The 18,380-nt window shown below is 34.1% G+C and overlaps 2 protein-coding genes and 1 long non-coding RNA gene across 3 annotated transcripts; 1 reads left to right on the forward strand and 2 right to left on the reverse strand.

Annotated features, from left to right (window-relative positions):
* The first annotated feature begins 1,402 nt into the window (after positions 1-1,402).
* On the forward strand, positions 1,403-6,774 carry LOC146941390 (uncharacterized). The gene is made up of 6 exons (XR_015032368.1): positions 1,403-1,869; positions 2,096-2,233; positions 2,573-2,784; positions 3,516-3,616; positions 4,933-5,186; positions 6,210-6,774. It is a non-coding gene; the product is annotated as an uncharacterized LOC146941390 (long non-coding RNA).
* Positions 6,775-8,145: 1,371 nt separating this feature from the next.
* Positions 8,146-9,776, reverse strand: LOC146941391 (F-box protein SKIP23-like). The gene is made up of 2 exons (XM_085758008.1): positions 8,555-9,776; positions 8,146-8,305 (listed from the first exon to the last, which is right to left on the reverse strand). The coding sequence occupies exon 1, from the start codon at positions 9,733-9,735 to the stop codon at positions 8,560-8,562; it is 1,176 nt and encodes a 391-aa protein (XP_085614134.1). The 5' UTR covers positions 9,736-9,776; the 3' UTR covers positions 8,146-8,305; positions 8,555-8,559.
* A 5,389-nt stretch (positions 9,777-15,165) lies between these two features.
* LOC146941392 (F-box protein SKIP23-like) lies at positions 15,166-16,269 on the reverse strand. Its single transcript, XM_085758010.1, has 2 exons — positions 15,515-16,269; positions 15,166-15,265 (listed from the first exon to the last, which is right to left on the reverse strand). Exon 1 carries the CDS (start codon positions 16,240-16,242, stop codon positions 15,520-15,522), a length of 723 nt encoding a protein of 240 aa, XP_085614136.1. The 5' UTR covers positions 16,243-16,269; the 3' UTR covers positions 15,166-15,265; positions 15,515-15,519.
* Positions 16,270-18,380: the final 2,111 nt, after the last annotated feature.

Raw genomic sequence — 18,380 nt, forward strand, 5'->3', positions numbered from 1 at the left:
ATTCAAATCCTAACAGAAAGTAAACATACATGGCCGGCTTTCATGTAGTTATCTACCTTTATTTTAAACATAGTTATCTATCTTTAAGATTTCTGGTCTGTAACGAAATTTGTGTTTGAACTTCCGACTTTGTATTTCTTTGGTATTTGCGAACAAAATTTGTGTTTTAATTTTTGACATTGTATTGCTTTGGCATTTGCGGTAGTGATGCCCTTTGTTGATTAAATCATGTTTGGTTTATATAGCCAGAAATTGAAGTGATTAATATAACATGTCTTTATGTTCTGAAAAGTCACTCCATAATTTTAACTCGTTCGTTGGACAGGACTAAAACTAGTACAATCAAACAAGTCAAAGATAATAATTTCTGTGGCATAAGGGAAAAAAAAAATCATAAAACCAACAAGATAAACATATATAGCTATTAAAATCATGAGTTAGCTATCACTCCAAACTTCAAATGAATTTATGATGAGAAAGTAAATCATACAACAAGATATATATCACCGCCAAAAGAACTACAAACATGTCGATTTAAACCATGAACAATAAAAGTAAGAACCTGCACTTTCACAGGAGTCAAAGCTTAATAATAGTGGCATATATGATTCACAAATCACACCTTGGTTCCGTTTCTCCAATATTCACTCAAATGTTAAAATCATCTTTAGAAACAAATATAATTAACTTTCAATTATGAGCAAAATAATGTGAAAGGTAACTTGCCTTACTAGAAGAGACAATGAAAAAAGTTTAATTGAACTACAATTGTTAGCACCAAAGACTCTTAGAAACGGTAAACTTGCCAGGTTTGGTGGGAGAGAAATAAGGTGCCAAAACACATTTATCAGCACATCTTCTCAAAATCTAGCAAGAGGCACAATGAATCTCTGAGCTGAGTTTTTCAACTCAGAAAATGGTTTCATATGCTCAACCAGTCACGAGTTACATCACTCATCACATCACTGATCTCAAAAGAAAATTGTTGCTGCAATCAAAGGAGTCACATAATGGTTAATTAAATTAGGGGTGGGAAATGAAAACTGAACCGAACCATACTGAATTGTTTGCTAAATTTAAAATAATTGAACTGAATTGTTTGCATTTCGAACTGAACCGAATTGTTATTATTGATACCTTTAAAAAAAAATATGAAAAAAAACAAACGAAATCGAATTTTAGTTACCGAACTGAACTGTTCCGAACTGAACCGAAATGTTTCGAATCAAACTGAACTGTTTTGAACCGAAGTGAACTGTTTCAATTCAGTTTCAGAACTGTTAGTAGAGGTTCAGTTCAGTTCAGTAGTTCAGTTCGGTTTTTTGGTTTTCACTACAAGAAAATATACATTTCACATCAGGGTTTTCACATCATTGGAGAACATACCCGTTGGGAAATCTAACACGGTGACATTTTCTTAATTGTTTAGAATTTTGCAGTTGGTTCTCACATCAGTGGATATAATAGCTGAAGGGAGAAAGACACACGGTGGCAATTTTGTTATTATGATGAATTATGATCACATCGGTGACATACTACCTGAAGGCAAAAACATTTCACTTTAACAATATTCCTTTTCCCTATTCCCAAACATACGTTTCATTTTCCCTTTCACACAAACCCCAAGTCCATCTCTTCGCCGAGATCCGCCGCACCTCAATCGTTTCTCGTCATCTTTTCTTCACTACACCTCTTCGTTTCTAACTGTCGCGAACATCTTCACCTCTTCTCTGTCTCTCGCGCGACCATCTTCACCTCTTCTCCATCTCTCGTGAGACTATCCTCCTCCTCCATCTACCGTCGCATAATCTGAGTGAATCGAACCACTCCAGCCTTTAGTTCGGCCTCCAACAGAGTATGAACAACTATGTATGTATCTCTATTTTCCATATTTAGGATTTTTTTTATTTAGGGTTATTTGATTTGGGGATTTTTTTAATTTGGGGTTTTTTTAATATGGGTCATTGCATCAATAAATTCCAAATAATGCTCAAATAATGCTTTAAATTTCTAGTAGAAATATTGGCTCATTATTGACAAGTTGGTATTGTGTGTTTGCTTTTATCATGATGCAACGCACCCTTTCAAAAATAAGTGGTAAGAAGAAGGTTGAGAAAGATCTTGTATTCCTACTGATTGACCTTTGAAGGAACGTGAGGTTAAATTACTTGAAGCTCGTTGAGAAAGTGATATTGTTGAATTGGAACAAAAGAAAGAAGAACGTAAAGACAGGGTATTTTTTTCTCTCTCTTATTTTTTTTTTTATCTTTTTTTAGTATTTTTGGATAGGAAGAAATAACAATAAGATTTTTGTGATTTATTGTCTGAACAATGACGGGTAATTTTAATTAAATGTAAATATGGGTGATGGGTATGTTTAGTTTTGTAGTTGAAATATGCTATGGGGATACTGGTGTATTTTTTAAAGGAAGAAAAAATAGGATTTGCCGTGATTTGTTATGGTTATTGTGATTATTGATTAAGCGATGAGTATGATAATGTCCAATTTCCCTTATCCCTGTCTGTCTCTACCATGTATTTATTCAATGTTTGTTTTCATTCTATATTTTAGCTGCACCTGCACCTGGGGCCGTGGCACCTGCAATTTCGCTTACAGATAATGCACTCAATCACTTGAATAAGATGAGGTCTGAACGTAGTCAAGATCTGTGATAGGTGTCAAACAAGGTGGGTGCTCTGGTATGTCATACACAATGGATTTTGAGGACAGGGCCAATGCAAGGCCAGATGACTCCATCATTGAATACAAAGGTTTTGTAATTGGTATGTCTTCCTATTCTATTTCTTATCATTAAGTATCAACATTTTTAAATTCTTTAGCTGATATGCTTTAGCTGCATCCAATATCTTCAAATGTAATATGGGTTCCAGTATCGATGAAAATCTTAATTATGATCTTATGTTGTTGTTGTTGTTATACAATGGGTGTTTTGTTTCAATGTGGGTATAAATATTTGGCTTGTTTTTCTTTGGGAGTGTGAGGGATTCAACCAAGTATAAATGTTATCAAACTAGTACTTTAATGATAATAGAAACTGAGTGGTTCTATTTCGAATTAAACTTTTTCCTCTGGTAGGAATTAACCAATCTTTCTAGAGACATCTTCCTCTATTAACTATCATATCCGTCTTTGCTTCATGTATCAACAAAGTGTAATCTGTCGTAGTATTATTTTTAAGAAATGCAAGCCAGCTGCCAGCACTTTGTTTGTTCAGCAGTAAGAAAATTTAACTCTTAAGACTTGATTGAAAGCCTGGTCACCTTCACATTATCTTCTTCAGTTCTTTTTAAGCTTTTGTTTACTGGTTTTTGCAGCAATTGGTGGTTGAACACCAGTTAAAACTTTTTTTTAAGGCTGCACTTGGGTTGCTTTTAGTAATTACTATATTTGGCTAACGAAAGAAACTATTGAAGATATGGAAATGGTGTTTAATGGAGTTATTGATAATGTTGTGGAGCTTATGATGGACCCTTTTGGGAATTATCTTGTGCAGAAATTGCTGGAGTTTTGTAGGGATGATCAAAGGTTGCAGATTGTTCTCATGTTGACTAAAGTACCTGGTCAGCTAGTTAGAACCTCATTCAACACACATGGGTAATTTAATATATCAATATATATATATATTCTCCAATATAACACTGTTCCTTTTATCTAGTAGAGCTGCATAATTGATTTTGTCACATGCCATTTAGTGAATTTTTATTCTAAGTTGAAATTAGAACTGTAGTAGTTAAAAGCTTAAAATTTATTTTAGATATGTTAAATTGATTTTGTTAATTTCCTCCTGATAAAAAAATTGATTTTGTTATGTTTAGATGATATTGAGTGGAATTTATTTTGTCTCTAAAATTGATTCTAAACAAACTATAAAAAAAAAAATCCAATACAATTGATTTTTAATGTATTTGTTTAATCCATTTTTGCATGAATGTAACAAAAGATAACTTTACATTCAACTCACTTTTATCCGGAATTCCCTTTAGCATAATTGATTTTGCCTTCATAATTACTTATAACTTAAAGGTAGAATCTGAAATTTTTACCTTTACAATTGATTTTGCATGAATGTTTTTTGATTGTATTGACCATTGAAACAAGCCTAAAATTGAAGTTACAAGTGACCATTTTAAATTTTTCATACAATTGTCACAATTTTTTAAGTATCTATTTGTCAGTGGCTACTAAGATAGCTCTGTTTATTTATTAACCAATATTATGTGATGGAAAAAATTTACATACTGCAAAGTGACTAGAGTTGCTTTGTTATATTTATTAACTTATGATTTATCCTCAATTTTACTCTTGACCTGTGGATTTGATAGAAAATAATTGAAAAGTTTTCTGAATTTTGTTTTCTTCTATCATAAATGGCAGTTTATTTTTGATGCTGCCACAAAGTTCTTGACTGATGTTGCTACACATCAACATGGCTGTTGTGTACTTCAACGCTGCATTGATTTCTCAAAGGGAAAGAGTCTAGAAAAGCTGGTTAAAGAAATTTGCAAACATGGCTTTTCCCTAGCTCAAGATCCATATGGGTAATTATAATTTCTTACCTACATCTTTGTGCGAGTGTGTGTCTACAAAACAAACTAGTCTTAATATATTAAAAGTCTGTTTGGATAAGCACTTTAATTCAGCTCTTCTACCGAAAGTGCTTACGTATCAGTTATTTTTATAACAATTAAACTATAAGATGTTTACATATAAGCTATCTTGGAGAGCTTGTAAAAATAAGTCGAGAAGAGCTTATGGACATGTCATAGGCTATTTTCATAAGCTCTCTTAAACAGGTTCACTGGTATGTATGTTTGTAATTTACATCTCGTATTGAAACTTATGACTGTTCATTGCTCTAAATTTTGCATGCTATACATCAAGATAAAACATTCTCAATCATTGTTTTGCAGAAACTATGTTATTCAGTACATTATAGAGTTGCAGATTCCAAGTGCCATGGCCAAACTTACTCCACAATTCAAAGGGAACTATGTAATCCTCTCCACACAAATTTAGCAGCCATGTGGTCGAAAAATGCCTCATATATATTGCAGACACTAGAGCAAGGATTGTCCAAGAATTGCTTTATGTTCCTCACTTCGAGCGTCTGCTGCAAGACCCTTATGCAAACTATGTCGTTCAGAAAGCTCTCGAATATACCAAGGTATAAACTTTACACGATTGCATTTGCACACACAAAAACGTTAGTGATTCACTCTTTTTGACATACTTTATAACGAGTTGAGATCCTCTCCGGATTCAATAGAAGAGAGGTAGACACATACTTTAAATGATTAATAAAACTGAAGAGAGTCTCAACCCCTCTTCAACACACTCTAACTTTATTCTATATTTTATTAAGTTGAAGTATTTTTTAATAAGTGATCAATTTATGAGAAAGTTGGATTGACTTTTTATTTTTAGTTTTTTATAAATGGACTAACCATAATAAGTGTATTGAAAAGTATATAAAAAATGTGTGTTAGTGTATTGTAGAGTATATAAAAAAGGAAAATGTTTTGTGTACACCTCTTGAGGATATAAAATATGCGTGTTTATTGTTTGTAAACACATACCTCATGCATACACATATACGCGCGCCCGCACACATATCTTCACAGACAACCTGGATGCCCGGATTCATTTTCCCACCTTAATTTTAAGTTTTGAACACATCAAAACAAGTTAGTCCCTACCTTAATTCTTGCATGGTTGTCTGAAGCTAGGACTGATAGAAGGCAAAATGGAGTTGACAATGTGCCAAGGCTTGTATTTCTGCAAGCTAAAAAAGGACATACTAAAGATTGAATAGTGCTTATAATATAATCTGATTCTACCTGATTGTTTCTGTATATTGATTTGGGTGCTGCCAAATCTCTCTTAGATAAGTAAATATTCTCAACACTTCTTTGGATGCTAAAATTTAATATGTCCACTCCAAATATAAGAAATGCATATGGTTTAAAATTGTATATTTGCGATTTTATAGAATTGAAGTCTTAGTTTTTTAGATATACAAATCTTATTTATGGCAGGTTAATTAATGAATAGGTTAATTAAAGGAACAAGCACCTTTATTACAGGACCAAGTAGATATCCTACCTGCTCATATCTAACTTTTTTCTAGTATAATGTTGGACAACCTTAATTTAATGAATCTAAGCCTGCAATTTGTTTTGTTTTAAAGGAATTATCAGGTGATTCATCAAAGCCGGTTAAGCTGGGGTTTTTAGCAGGTCTTGTTCCCAGGGAAAAGTCCATGGCATTTGAGAGAATCTTATTTCGTGCTACTAGAGGCAATGTATTTTTGAGGCAGACTGCTGTTGAGGATCCGGTCACAGACCCTGTTTCTGGAGAAAAGGTTCTTATATGTGCCCCCTGTCTAGATAGATTAATGAAAAATATTGAGTTCTGCTGCTGCAGACCATTTTTAACGTTCATGTACTGTCATTTTCATATTAGCTATTAGGTAGACCATATTGAAATCTTGTCAAGAGGCAAATTAGTTTGGATGCATTCAGTGGTGATATTGTTAGTATGTATCCATGATTGATGCTATCATATATTATTTCATAAAACAGACCAGATACAGGGTTCTTGTTGGTCTAATTACTTAGGTTTGTTGGCCGATGTTTTCTATTGATGACATATTGTACACACATAAATCACAGCTTGCCCTGCACTTTTATTACTTAGGTTTGGGCCTGTTGGAATTGAAAAATTTGAGATGGAGGTGATCATTGAGTGATAAATTTTAATCTCTTAATTTTAATACGAAAACTGGCTATATGATTCTCTGTATAATGCATCTAATATTTGTCAGTACTGTACCTATTAATCTGTGTTTTCTATTGAAACATAATAATGAGTTCTTCATTGTGAAAATTTGAGTTGAGTTGCTCTAATTTTGTAATTTTTAAATGATTTGTACCATTGTGAAAATTTGTCCATTCAAAGAAAAAAAAGGCATATTTTATTTGGTACTGTACCAGGCTAGTAAGCAGAAAATTCAAAACATAAAAAAAAACGTGGTAATTCACATCGGTGTGAATTCACCTGATGTAAAAGTTGTTATAGCACACTAAAACTAACATCAGTGCAGATTATTGCCGATGTGAATAACACATATTTGACATCGGCTACCTTTGTACAGCCGATGTGAAATCCTATCTTTTCACGCTATTGCAGCTCATATCACATCAGTGGCTGTCCGCCCGATGCGGTTTACGACATATCACAACGGGTCATGGCCCGATGTGAAAAGTGAATGACATATAACATCACCTTTAGTTACATCGGTTGGCACCCGATGTGAAATGTCGTTTTCGACTGATGTGAAATGTCATTTCTGTAGTAGTGTTTCTACCCACCCCTAAATTAAATTATGATTATTTTAGATTCCTAAAAATCACCTCAACAATATATTTTGGCAAGATTGATAATTCTTCTGGGAGAGCAAAAAATTAATATTTTCAAATGTTGGAACAAATTGCACTATTAAGGAAGCATCTTTTTTGTACTATGATAAGTTAGTGTTACCCTTACCTGAAAGAATTACATTGAGAATACCAAAATTTTGAGAAATAAAAAACAACAATGCTTGGACTATTTCTGCTAAGGTATCTAGAGATGGAATTCTAAGTAAGATAAAAGAAAGTGATGATAATATTAAAGATAAGAAAGCAACAACAGGAATAAAATAACAATGAACAAAAGCCATAAACCATATATACTTACTAACATAGTAATAACAATTTAATAAACCAATGCACATGTTCCCTTCGTTCTAAATATGATACAATGAGAAAAAGAATAGGAAACTCATGTTTGTTTTTTCATTGCCAAAGTAGCGAAGAAAATATTAGAAGATTCGTTGAAAAAATTTACGGAAATGAAGAGTGAGAATCAATAACGAGTTAGTAATTACTAAGTAAAACTCTTTATAATGTATCAAACATAAACAATACTAGAAATTGAAAAAAATACCTAAGTCTTCTAGGAAATAGAACACTTTTGGCAATCACTGCATATTGTCAGGACATAAATAATAGCAAAAGATTAAACCAAGTTTTGGAATTGGAAGAAAATACTAATAATGTATCAAACATAAACAGTTCTATGAATTGAAACTAAATACCAATTCTTCTTGGACGTAAAAAACTTTGAAAATCATTGTCACCACATAAATAATAGTAAAACATTAAATTCGCATATTGCGATGTTTTGAGCATGAACCTGGTGTTGTGCCTGTCTCTCACAACTACCTCTTTCTTTCTCTTGCCCCTGTTTAAAGTGACAAGGTTTTCCGTTAGAAACTAAATGAGAATATCCAAAACGTAATAAATAATGTCATGAAAAATTTATAGGAATGAGCAAATTGATTTTCTATTTCTAATATGGAGAATTTCACATGATTTATGCACTCAAAAGGAAGACATGGTCAAAAAGTTTATCTAATCTACGCAAGGAAACTAAACACAATAATGCAATATCAAAATGACATTAGGAACCTCTCAGTGCAAGATAACATACTCTTTTTATGAACGCTGCAGCATGTTGATGATCCATTCCGGAGGTGGCCAGAACAAGCTTAAGTAGTCTGGATAATCAGACAAAAGGGATAGCCGACATTGATCCAAGTGAAAAACACACATCCCACATGCCATGTCGTCGAAACAGTGAAAGGCTTGATCAATAAAGATAACACAATTTCCTTTGACAACAGACAAATCTGAAGCAGAAGCAGAAAACGAACATCCATTCCCCAAGAACAGAATTCTATCCCCTAAACCTGTCAACTTTACCCATTCCTTCTCCTTCTCATCAAGTCTGAACACATCAAGCTTTAAACCATCTTCACCGAGGAACCCAAAACAATGAGAGTCATAGATGTCCACTAGCAACAACTCACCCTCACTCTCCACCAGGAATTTCATGTCCCCTCCATCCACATATTCAGCCACTAATTGGACACTACAGTGCGGTCCAAAAGCAACTGTCAGACCAATTTTATTGACTGCATAAATCCGATCTTTAAACACGCAGATGTCCATAAAGTAGGTTGACATGCAGGGGATCTGCGTCCAACGCTCTTCCCGACAATGGAACAGTACTGGATGGCCTTCATGGTTCAATTTGCTGAGAACTAGAGGATTCTTACCACCACAGGTGACAGCAGCAGCCTTTTCTAGCCTTGGTTTACTAACTTTAACTCCCTTTTTTCTCAATGAACGTCTTTGATGTGGTAACATCAACGGATGGAAGCGCTCGGACGATGGCAATGGTTCTTTGTCCCAGTCAAGGACGAAGTTGGTTCCCAAAAAAACGACGTCAGAAAATTTGTTGAAGTCAAGCATGTAAGGGAAATCATAAGGGGTAGGCGAGTCGCTTGAGAGGAGTGGGTGGAAGAGTTGTGTTTTGCCACGTGAGTTTTGGGTGATTCTAATCAACCAGGGGCGGAGGGGGGGTTCTTCTTGTTGTTGTGGTGGTGGTTTGATGAGGAAGAGGATGTATTTGAAGAGGGAACGGGGTAGTGAAGTTTTAAAATGTGGTAACAGGAAGGGTAATATTTGATGGTGCTCATTTGAGATGGAAGAGCGCCGCCATGGTGAACAAACCGATCGAAAACGAATGAGATCGAGATCATTGTCGAATCGTTGTGATATCAGATTGAGAAGATCCTTAGGAAGTTCAGACCAATCGGCCTCCGTCATGGATGTTTCTCTTCTCTTCTCTTCAATCGTGAAATAACAAAACAGAACCCTAACCTTAACAATGAAGCTGTTCCACGTTAATTCACTCACAAACAAATCCAAGGCTTAGGTCAGTTTGTTCGAGTTTTTTTTGGTGGGGAGGGGAGGGGATGGGAGGAAATATTTTTAATTTGATGTTTGGTTCAATTCACTCACAAACACAATTTGTTTAGGTTTTGGCCATTTTTTCTCTCGTTTTCTGTTAAAATCCAATTCCTTTTTTCAATCCCGATAGCCCCAAGTGATTGTCTTGCCTTTTACACTTAACACTTTCTTGCGCTGTCTTGCCTTTCTTTCTTCTGAAACCTTCTTAAACGAACAACACAATACACAATATTTTTTATTTTGCGAGTTAATTTTGTATTTTGATGTTAAGTTAAGCATAACGCTTTATTATGGTGGTTGGGTATATTTTGCCTTTATGATTAAGTCATATTTTGTATTATTGACCTATTTACAATTATTATTTTTTTGACAAACTATTTACTATATAATTTTAAGGGAAATGATAATTGGTACGGATGTTTTGACAAGAATAAACACGGACGCGTGCAAAAATCCAATTCCACGCGCTGTAGTTTCTCACTGTCCAGAGAAATGAAAATTAAATTAAATAAATAATAAAAAACCTTTAATAGAAATGATACCCTTCACAAAAACAAGGCTACGTTAGCCACTCCCGCCGCAATTGTTTCCTCTTTCCCACGAATCAAAGACTGATTGAAATTCAACTTCATTTGTTGTGAAATAGTGTCGTCGTCGATTTCTCGTTTTCATGCTCTTGCCTCTGTGAATCAGATCTCATATTCATCCTCACATAACTCTGTTTCTGCTTACCATCACAACATCCATTGATTCATAGCACTAAAGCAGAGTATTTCAGTTTTAATTTACTTACAAGTAAGTATTTTGTGCATTTGTTGTTTTTATAGATCATTAGTAGGAATTTTGTGCCGATTGATTGATTTTTCATTTACTTAACTGTGTTAGTTAATTAATATAGGTTTTTTTTTTTTTAATTTGTTGTATTAGTGCAAGAAGGATTTGAGTCTATTGATGAATTGGAAACTAATGATTGTTTAGAAGCAAATGGTACTTGTGAAGAAGAAACACCTTGTGATGGGATGTCATTCGGATCTGAAAAGGAAATTACCGAGTATTACAAGAATTATGCTGAACGGGTGGGTTTTGGAGTTAAAAAAATAAGTTCAAAAAAAGGAGATGAGGGGAAAATGTATTTTACTTTAGCATGTAATCGAGCTAGAAAGTATGTGAGTCGCTCAAAGAATCTGTTAGAGCCAAATCCTATAACTCAAACGCAGTGTAAGGCTAGATTGAATGCGTGTATTTATTTAGATGGAACAACTAAAATTAAAAGTGTTTTTTTTGAGCATAATCATGATCTAAGTCCAGGGAAAGCAAGGTATTTTAGATCGAACAAGAATATAGGGGCACAAATGAAGAGGAGGTTAGAACTCAATGATCAAGCTGGGATTAATGTAAGTAGAAATTTCCGATCCTTTGTCGTTGAAGCAAATGGTTATGAAAATCTCACATTTGGAGAAAAAGACTGCAGAAACTACATAGACAAAGCAAGACGACTACGACTTGGGACAGGAGATGCTGAAGCAATACAAAATGTACTCAAGTTCAAGAAGAGGTGAGTGTGAAATTTATAGCATTTATTGATATTATAGGTATAATAGTTGAGATGTCTAATTTAAGAATTTTTATGGCAGGGCCAATGTACATCTAGAGGTCAAGAAATTGAACACGAAATGTTTTACAGATCTCAACTTGGTGATAGAATTGGCACACAAGAGAGCATTCAAGTAAACAAAGCATATACTAGTCATGCAAATCAGGTGCAAATATAAGATTCATTGGTCTGTCTATTTCTATGTAAATATTTTAGTGTGATTATAGTCCTAAATGGTTGAATGGTTATATACTACTATTTATGTAGTTGAACATAGTAGTGTGTGTGTGTGTGTGTATACGTCTGTGTGTGTCTAATTATAGTTTTTTCTATGATAGGGACTAAGATTGCATGTAGTTCAAAATACTACTGCACCAATAACCATTGCAGGAAAAACTGAACGCAAAAGTTGTATGTTGTCTGTGAGGACTTTCCACAAACACCTGGCACAATAGGCACAATCTGCTCGTTTCTGAAACAGAATATTCAATACAATACAGCAGTAAAACTAGGAAGAAGATGGTAAATCAACGATGCAGAGATTGGGTACACATACGTGCACAATTCCTTAACATACCTGATTCACAAAGGCTAGAGCAAGAAAACGAGAAAACGACGACGCCGCTAGTTCACAACAAATGATATTGAATTCCAATCAGAGTTTTCATTAGCGGGAAAGGAGAAACAATTGCGGCAGGAGTGAGCGGAGAATGTGGGTTAAGAGTTGATGAGTTTTTTTTTATTTTTGTTTAACTGAATAATCAGAAACTGAAGCGCGTGCAAAATAGCTGCTATCACGCGTCCGTGAAATTTCGTGATTAATTGTCCGTACTGAATAGCACTTCTGTAATTTTAATTTTAGGTAAACTCGTACGAGTTTACGATTCAAGTTTACCTAATAAAACAAGTTGAGGTAAACTCTCGAGTTGCGAAACCTTGCTTTGGGGTGTTCACTTTTTTACTTTTCTATGCAACTCTTCATTTCCTATTGTATTCATTTGATTCACAATGTCTTTAAGATCTCTGGTCTGTAACAAATTTTGTGTTCTAACGTTTTCCACTTTGTTTTACTTTGGCATTTGCGGTAGTTATGCCCCCCCCCCCCCCCCCCCCCCCCCCCCCCCCCCCCCCCCTCTCTTTTTGAGGGAAGTGATGCCCTTTGCTGATTAATTTATGTTAGGTTTATATATAGCCAGAAATTGAAGTGATTAATATAACATGTCTTTATGTTCTGAAATGATAAAATCATAAAACCAACAAAGAATTTATGATGAGAACTTCAAATGATGAATTAGCCGGCACTCCAAACTTCAAATGAATTTATGATGAGAAAGCAAATCATACAAAACTAGATATGCACCACCGCGAAAAGAACTATATAAACATGTCTATTTAAACCATGAATAATAAAGCTAAGAACCTGCACTCTCTCTCACATGAGTCAAGCTTAATAATAGTGGCATAAAGGCAAAAAAAAAAAAACTTTAAACTCTATTTGAACTTATAAGTCAATATAAGAACTGCACATATTGATACTTGTATGAAAGCAGGAGTAAAATATCTCAACACATCTTCATATATGATTCACATCTTGATCCTGTTTCTCCAATATTCACTCATCTTTAAAAACAAATATAATTAAGTTTTCAATTATGATCAAAATAATGTGAAAGGTAACTACTTGCCTTACTAGAAGAGACAAGGAAACAAGTTTAAATGAACTATAATTGCTAGCTTCAAAGACTCTAAGAAATGGTAAACTTGTCAGGTTCAGTGAGAGAAAAATAAGGTGCCAAAATACATTTATCAGCACATCTTCTCAAAATCGCAAGCAGCACAATGACATTCTGAGCTGAGTTTTTCAACTCAGCAAACGGTTTCATATGCTCAATTAGTCACGAGTTACATCACTCATCACTGATATCAAAAGAAAATTGTTGCAGCAAGGAGTCCCATGATGATTAATTTTATGACTATTTTAGATTCCTAATAATTACCTCACTGCTGGGAGAGCAAAAAGTTAATACTTTCAAATGTTGGGACAAATTACACTATAGGGGAAGCATCTTTTTTTGTACCATGATAAAGTTAGTGCTATCCTTCCCTGGAAGAATTACATTGAGAATACCATAATTTTGAAAAATAAAAAAACAACAATGTTGGACCATTTCTGCCAAGGTATCTAGAGATTGATTTTATTTTTTTGGATTAGCTTCTACCTAAGATAAAAGAAAGTGATGATAATATTAAGGCTTAAATGCATTTTTAACCCTTTAACTTTTAAAAAGTTGCATTTTGGCTCTCTAACAAAAAAAATAACAATTTTGCTCCCTGACTTTACAAAACGGTGCAAAATTGCTTAGAAGACACCACATGTCCTAAAATAGAGGGGCAAAATCACAACTTTTTGTAAAAATAAGGGGGAAAAAGAGCATATTTCCCTAAGGCTTTGTTTGCAAGTTTGTAAGTGAAGGGAGGGGAAGGCTTGGGAAAAAAGGAATGAACAATCGGAAGAAATAGGAAAAATAGGTGGGGAGCGCTTTGGGGGTTAACTTTTCTTCATAATACAAAGGCTAAACTGCACTTTTCGCCCCCTAAGTTTCAAAATGTTGCGATTTTGACCCCCTATTAAAAAAAATGACAAAAGTGACCCTCTATATTTAGGGAAATATGCTCTTTTGACTCCTTATCTTTACAAAAAGTTGCGATAATGACCTCTTTTTTGGGACACATGGCGTCTTTTCAGCAATTTTGGGACGAAAGGGGCCAAATTTGTAATTTTTTTTAATAGGGGGGCAAAATTGCAACATTTTGAAACTTAGCTTAGGGGAAAAAAGTGCAGTTTAAGCTAATACAAAACTCTCCTCATTTGGGGAAACTAAAAAATTGTATTAAAGGAGGGTTTTAGAGGGTTTGTATGAATTCTTCAAATTTAATATATGTTGTTATTGTACCAAAAAAATAAAAATATATGTTTTTATAATATTTTTAAAATTAAAAATTTAGTAATCACATGCATTAGTTCATTTTTCCTCCATATTTTCCACCCCACAAAGTCTTCCCTTCTCCTCCCCTCCAAACTCTCAAACAAAGCCTAAGGATATAGGGGTAAAAGAACATATTTTCCTGTTGACAGAGGGTCAAAAGAGCATATTTCTCTAAAGATAAAGGACAAAATTGTTTTTTTTTTCTTTTCTCAGGGACCAAAATCACAACTTTTAATAAGTTAAGGGGTTAAAAACGCATTTAAGCCTAATACTAAAGATAAGAAAACAACAATAGTATTAGAAGTATGGGAAAAAGAATGGGAAACTCAGGTTTGATTTTTCATTGCCAAGCAGCGAAGAAAGTATTAGAAGATTCATTGAAAAAAATAACGGAAATTAAGAGTGAAAATCACAGGTTTTGTTATTGTTGTTGTTGCTGAAGATCGTGGCAATCAATGCTTATTGTCAGGACATAAATAATAGCAAAATATCAAACATGAATTGTACTATGAATTGAAACAATATACCAAATCTTCAAGGAAAGGGAAAACTTTAGAAAACATTGTCATTGTCACAACATAAATAATAGACAAAAGATAAACCAAGTCTAGGAATTGAAACTAAATGATAATGCATCAAACATGAACAATTCTATGAATTGAAACGAAATACCAAGTCTTCAAGGAAATAAAACTTTTGAAAACCATTGCCTTGACATAAATAATAGTAAAATCTTGCCCCTGTTTTGAGCATGAACCTGGCGCTGTGCCCGTCTCTCACCACTATCTCTTTCTTTCTCTTGCTCCTATGTAAAGTGACAAGGTTTTCCGTTAGAAACCAAATGAGAATATCCAAAACCTAATAAATAATGTCATGGAAAATTTATAGTAATGAGTAAATTGATTTTCTATCTGTAAAACGGAGAATTGCACATGATTTATGCACACAAAATGAAGATATGGTCAAAAAGTTTATCTAATCTACGAAAGGAAACTAAACACAATAATGCAATATCAAAATGACATTAGGAACCTCACAGTGCAAGATAACATACTCTTTTTATGGACCCTGCAACATGTTGATGATCCACTCCGGAGGTGGCCAGAACAAGCTTAAGTACTCTGGATAATCAGACAAAAGGGATAGCCGACGTTGATCCAAGTGAAAAACACACATCCCACATGCCATGCTGTCCAGACAGCGAAATGCTTCATCAATAAAGATAACACAATTTCCTTTGACAACAGACAAATCTGAAGCGGAAGAAGAAAACGAACATCCATTCCCCAAGAACATAATCCTATCCCCTGAACTTGTCAACGTGACCCATTCCTTCTCCTTCTCACCAAGTCTGAACACATCAAGCTTTAAACCATCTTCGCCAGGAAATCCAAAACAATGAGAGTCATAGATGTCCACTAGCAACAACTCACCCTCACTCTCCACCAGGAATTTCATGTCCCCTCCATCCACATATTCAGCCACTAATTGGACACTATAGTGCGGTCCAAAAGCAACTGTCCGACCAATTTTATTGACTGCATAAATCCGATCTTTAAACACGCAGATGTCCATAAAGTAGGTTGACATGCAGGGGATCTGCGTCCAACGCTCTTCCCGGAAATGGAACAGTACTGGATGGCCTTCATGGTTCAATGTGCCAAGAGCTAGAGGATTCTTTCCACCACAGGTGACAACAGTAACCTTTTCTAGCCTTTGATTACTAACTATAACTCCCTTTTTTCTCAATACACGTCTTTCATGTCTTTCATGTCGTAACATCAACCGATGGAAGCCCTCGGGCGTTGGCAACATCAACTGATGGAAGCCCTCGAGCGTTTGCAACATATGGAAGCCCTCAGGCGTTGGTAACGGTTCTTTGTCCCAGTCAATGACGAAGTTGGTTCCCAAAAGAACGACGTCAGAAAATTTGTTGAAGTCAAGCACGTACGGGAAGTAATAAGGGAAAGGTGATTCGCCTGGGAGGAGTGGGTGGAAGTTGTGTTTTGCCACGCGAGTTTTGGGTAACTCTAATCAACCAGGGGCGGAGGGGGTTTCTTCTTCCTGTTGTGGTGGTGGTGGTTTGATGAGGAAGAGGATGTATTTGAAGAGGGAACGGGGTGGTAAATTGTTAAAAGGTGGTAACTTGAAGGGTAATATTAATTGATGGTGCTTATTTGAGATGGAAGAGCGCCGCCACGGTGAACAAACAGATCGAAAACGAATGAGATCGAGATCGTTGTCGATTCGTTTTGATATCAGATTGAGAAGATCTTTTGGAAGTTCGGACCAATCGGCCGCCGTCATTGATACTTCTCTTCTCTTCTCTTCTTCTAACCCTAACAATGAAACTGCTCACTCACAGAAAAGAGAAATTATTAGGTGAACTCTAACCCAACACGTCATATTCTTTCGCTCATCCAATTAAAACACAACTCTAACCCAACACGTCATGTTCTTAGGCTCGTCCAATTAAAACACAACTCATCATAATTAAAATAAAATAAAAATTTAAAATCGGATGAGGGTAAGAATGACGTGTTGAGTTAAAGTTCACTTAAAAATCACTTTTTATGTATTGTTTTTTAAATTTTAATTAATTTTTAATTATTTAGTGTGTTGCAATCTTTTTATTGGATGTGTGCAAAAATGAGGTGTTAGACACGCTTCTATGCAAGTATTTCTCGAGAGAAAAAATCTAAGGCTTAGGGGGATGGAAAAGTCTATCATGGTCACAAACATAAATGAATAGTGTTTGGGCACACATATCAACAGATTTTTTTTCTAATAATAAAAAAGAAATTGATAATAAAATAATTTAGTATTTTGAGAAAAAAGTTTTTTATGTATGTGTGACTAAACACTATTCATTTATGTATGTATGTGCTCATACAAACAAGGATGCCTTTGGGTGGGTTTGTTTTTTACGTTTGGGTTTGAAAATTTTGCAACCCAATATGATATTGTAATTTTTAATATAATAATTGAGTTACTTTTTTTTAAGGATATAATTGAGTTACTCTTCCCTCCACTTTACCTTAAAATATATACCTTTCCTTTAATAATTAAATATGTACTACATAAATAAATACTTGTATTGTCAAAAAAATATATTATGATATCTACTAACTTTGAACCACCATTTCATTTCTTTATTATTTCAATGTCAATGATAATTAAGTTTGAATATTTTATTATTAATTTTATAATTTAGAATATAAAATTCATTTTAAATAACCATATTTTATCAATTTTAGTGATATTTTTTTTTACATATTTTAATTTTACTTTGTGTTTTTTAATATTTATAACAGGGTTTAAAACTATATATTAATAAAATTATGAATAAAAAATAGAGAAAAATATGCATTAGAATTTTACTTGTATTAAAATTGACTCGCAATACTATTTTTCTTCATAATGTGTTCGATTTATTCGCTGGATATAGATATTAGAATAAAAAAATATTATTAAGGGATGCAAGTATAGATTTTGACATAAAAGAAAAATGAGATATAATTCAAGTTTCTCAGGGGAGATGAGTGAAACTTTTTATAATATGTTTTACATAAGACAGAAAGGGAGTGCATATTTTAACATGAGAGGGAATGGAGTTTAATTCAAACATATTTTAAGAGGAAAAACTATAATTTACTACTCTTAGTATAAAATACACCCAAGTATTTAAATAGATTAGAATATCATACTAACCAAGTGATTGAACTCAACTAATTAATAAACTTCACCAAGGTTGAATCCTCTAGAGGAGTCCAAATTTGACTTGGAACAATGCTTAGCAAGAATTTACTAACCTCTATAGCCTCTTTCCCTTAGAAACTGAATGGTGGAGTATTAGAACTATCCCACTCGTGCTCTTCCTTATTGTTGCTTCCTTTGAAGATCGCTAAAGTCTCAAGACA

The sequence above is a fragment of the Medicago sativa genome, chromosome 3 (genome assembly GCF_051527215.1).
Source record: "Medicago sativa cultivar Bolivia chromosome 3, Bolivia_mono, whole genome shotgun sequence".
Lineage (NCBI taxonomy): Eukaryota > Viridiplantae > Streptophyta > Magnoliopsida > Fabales > Fabaceae > Medicago > Medicago sativa.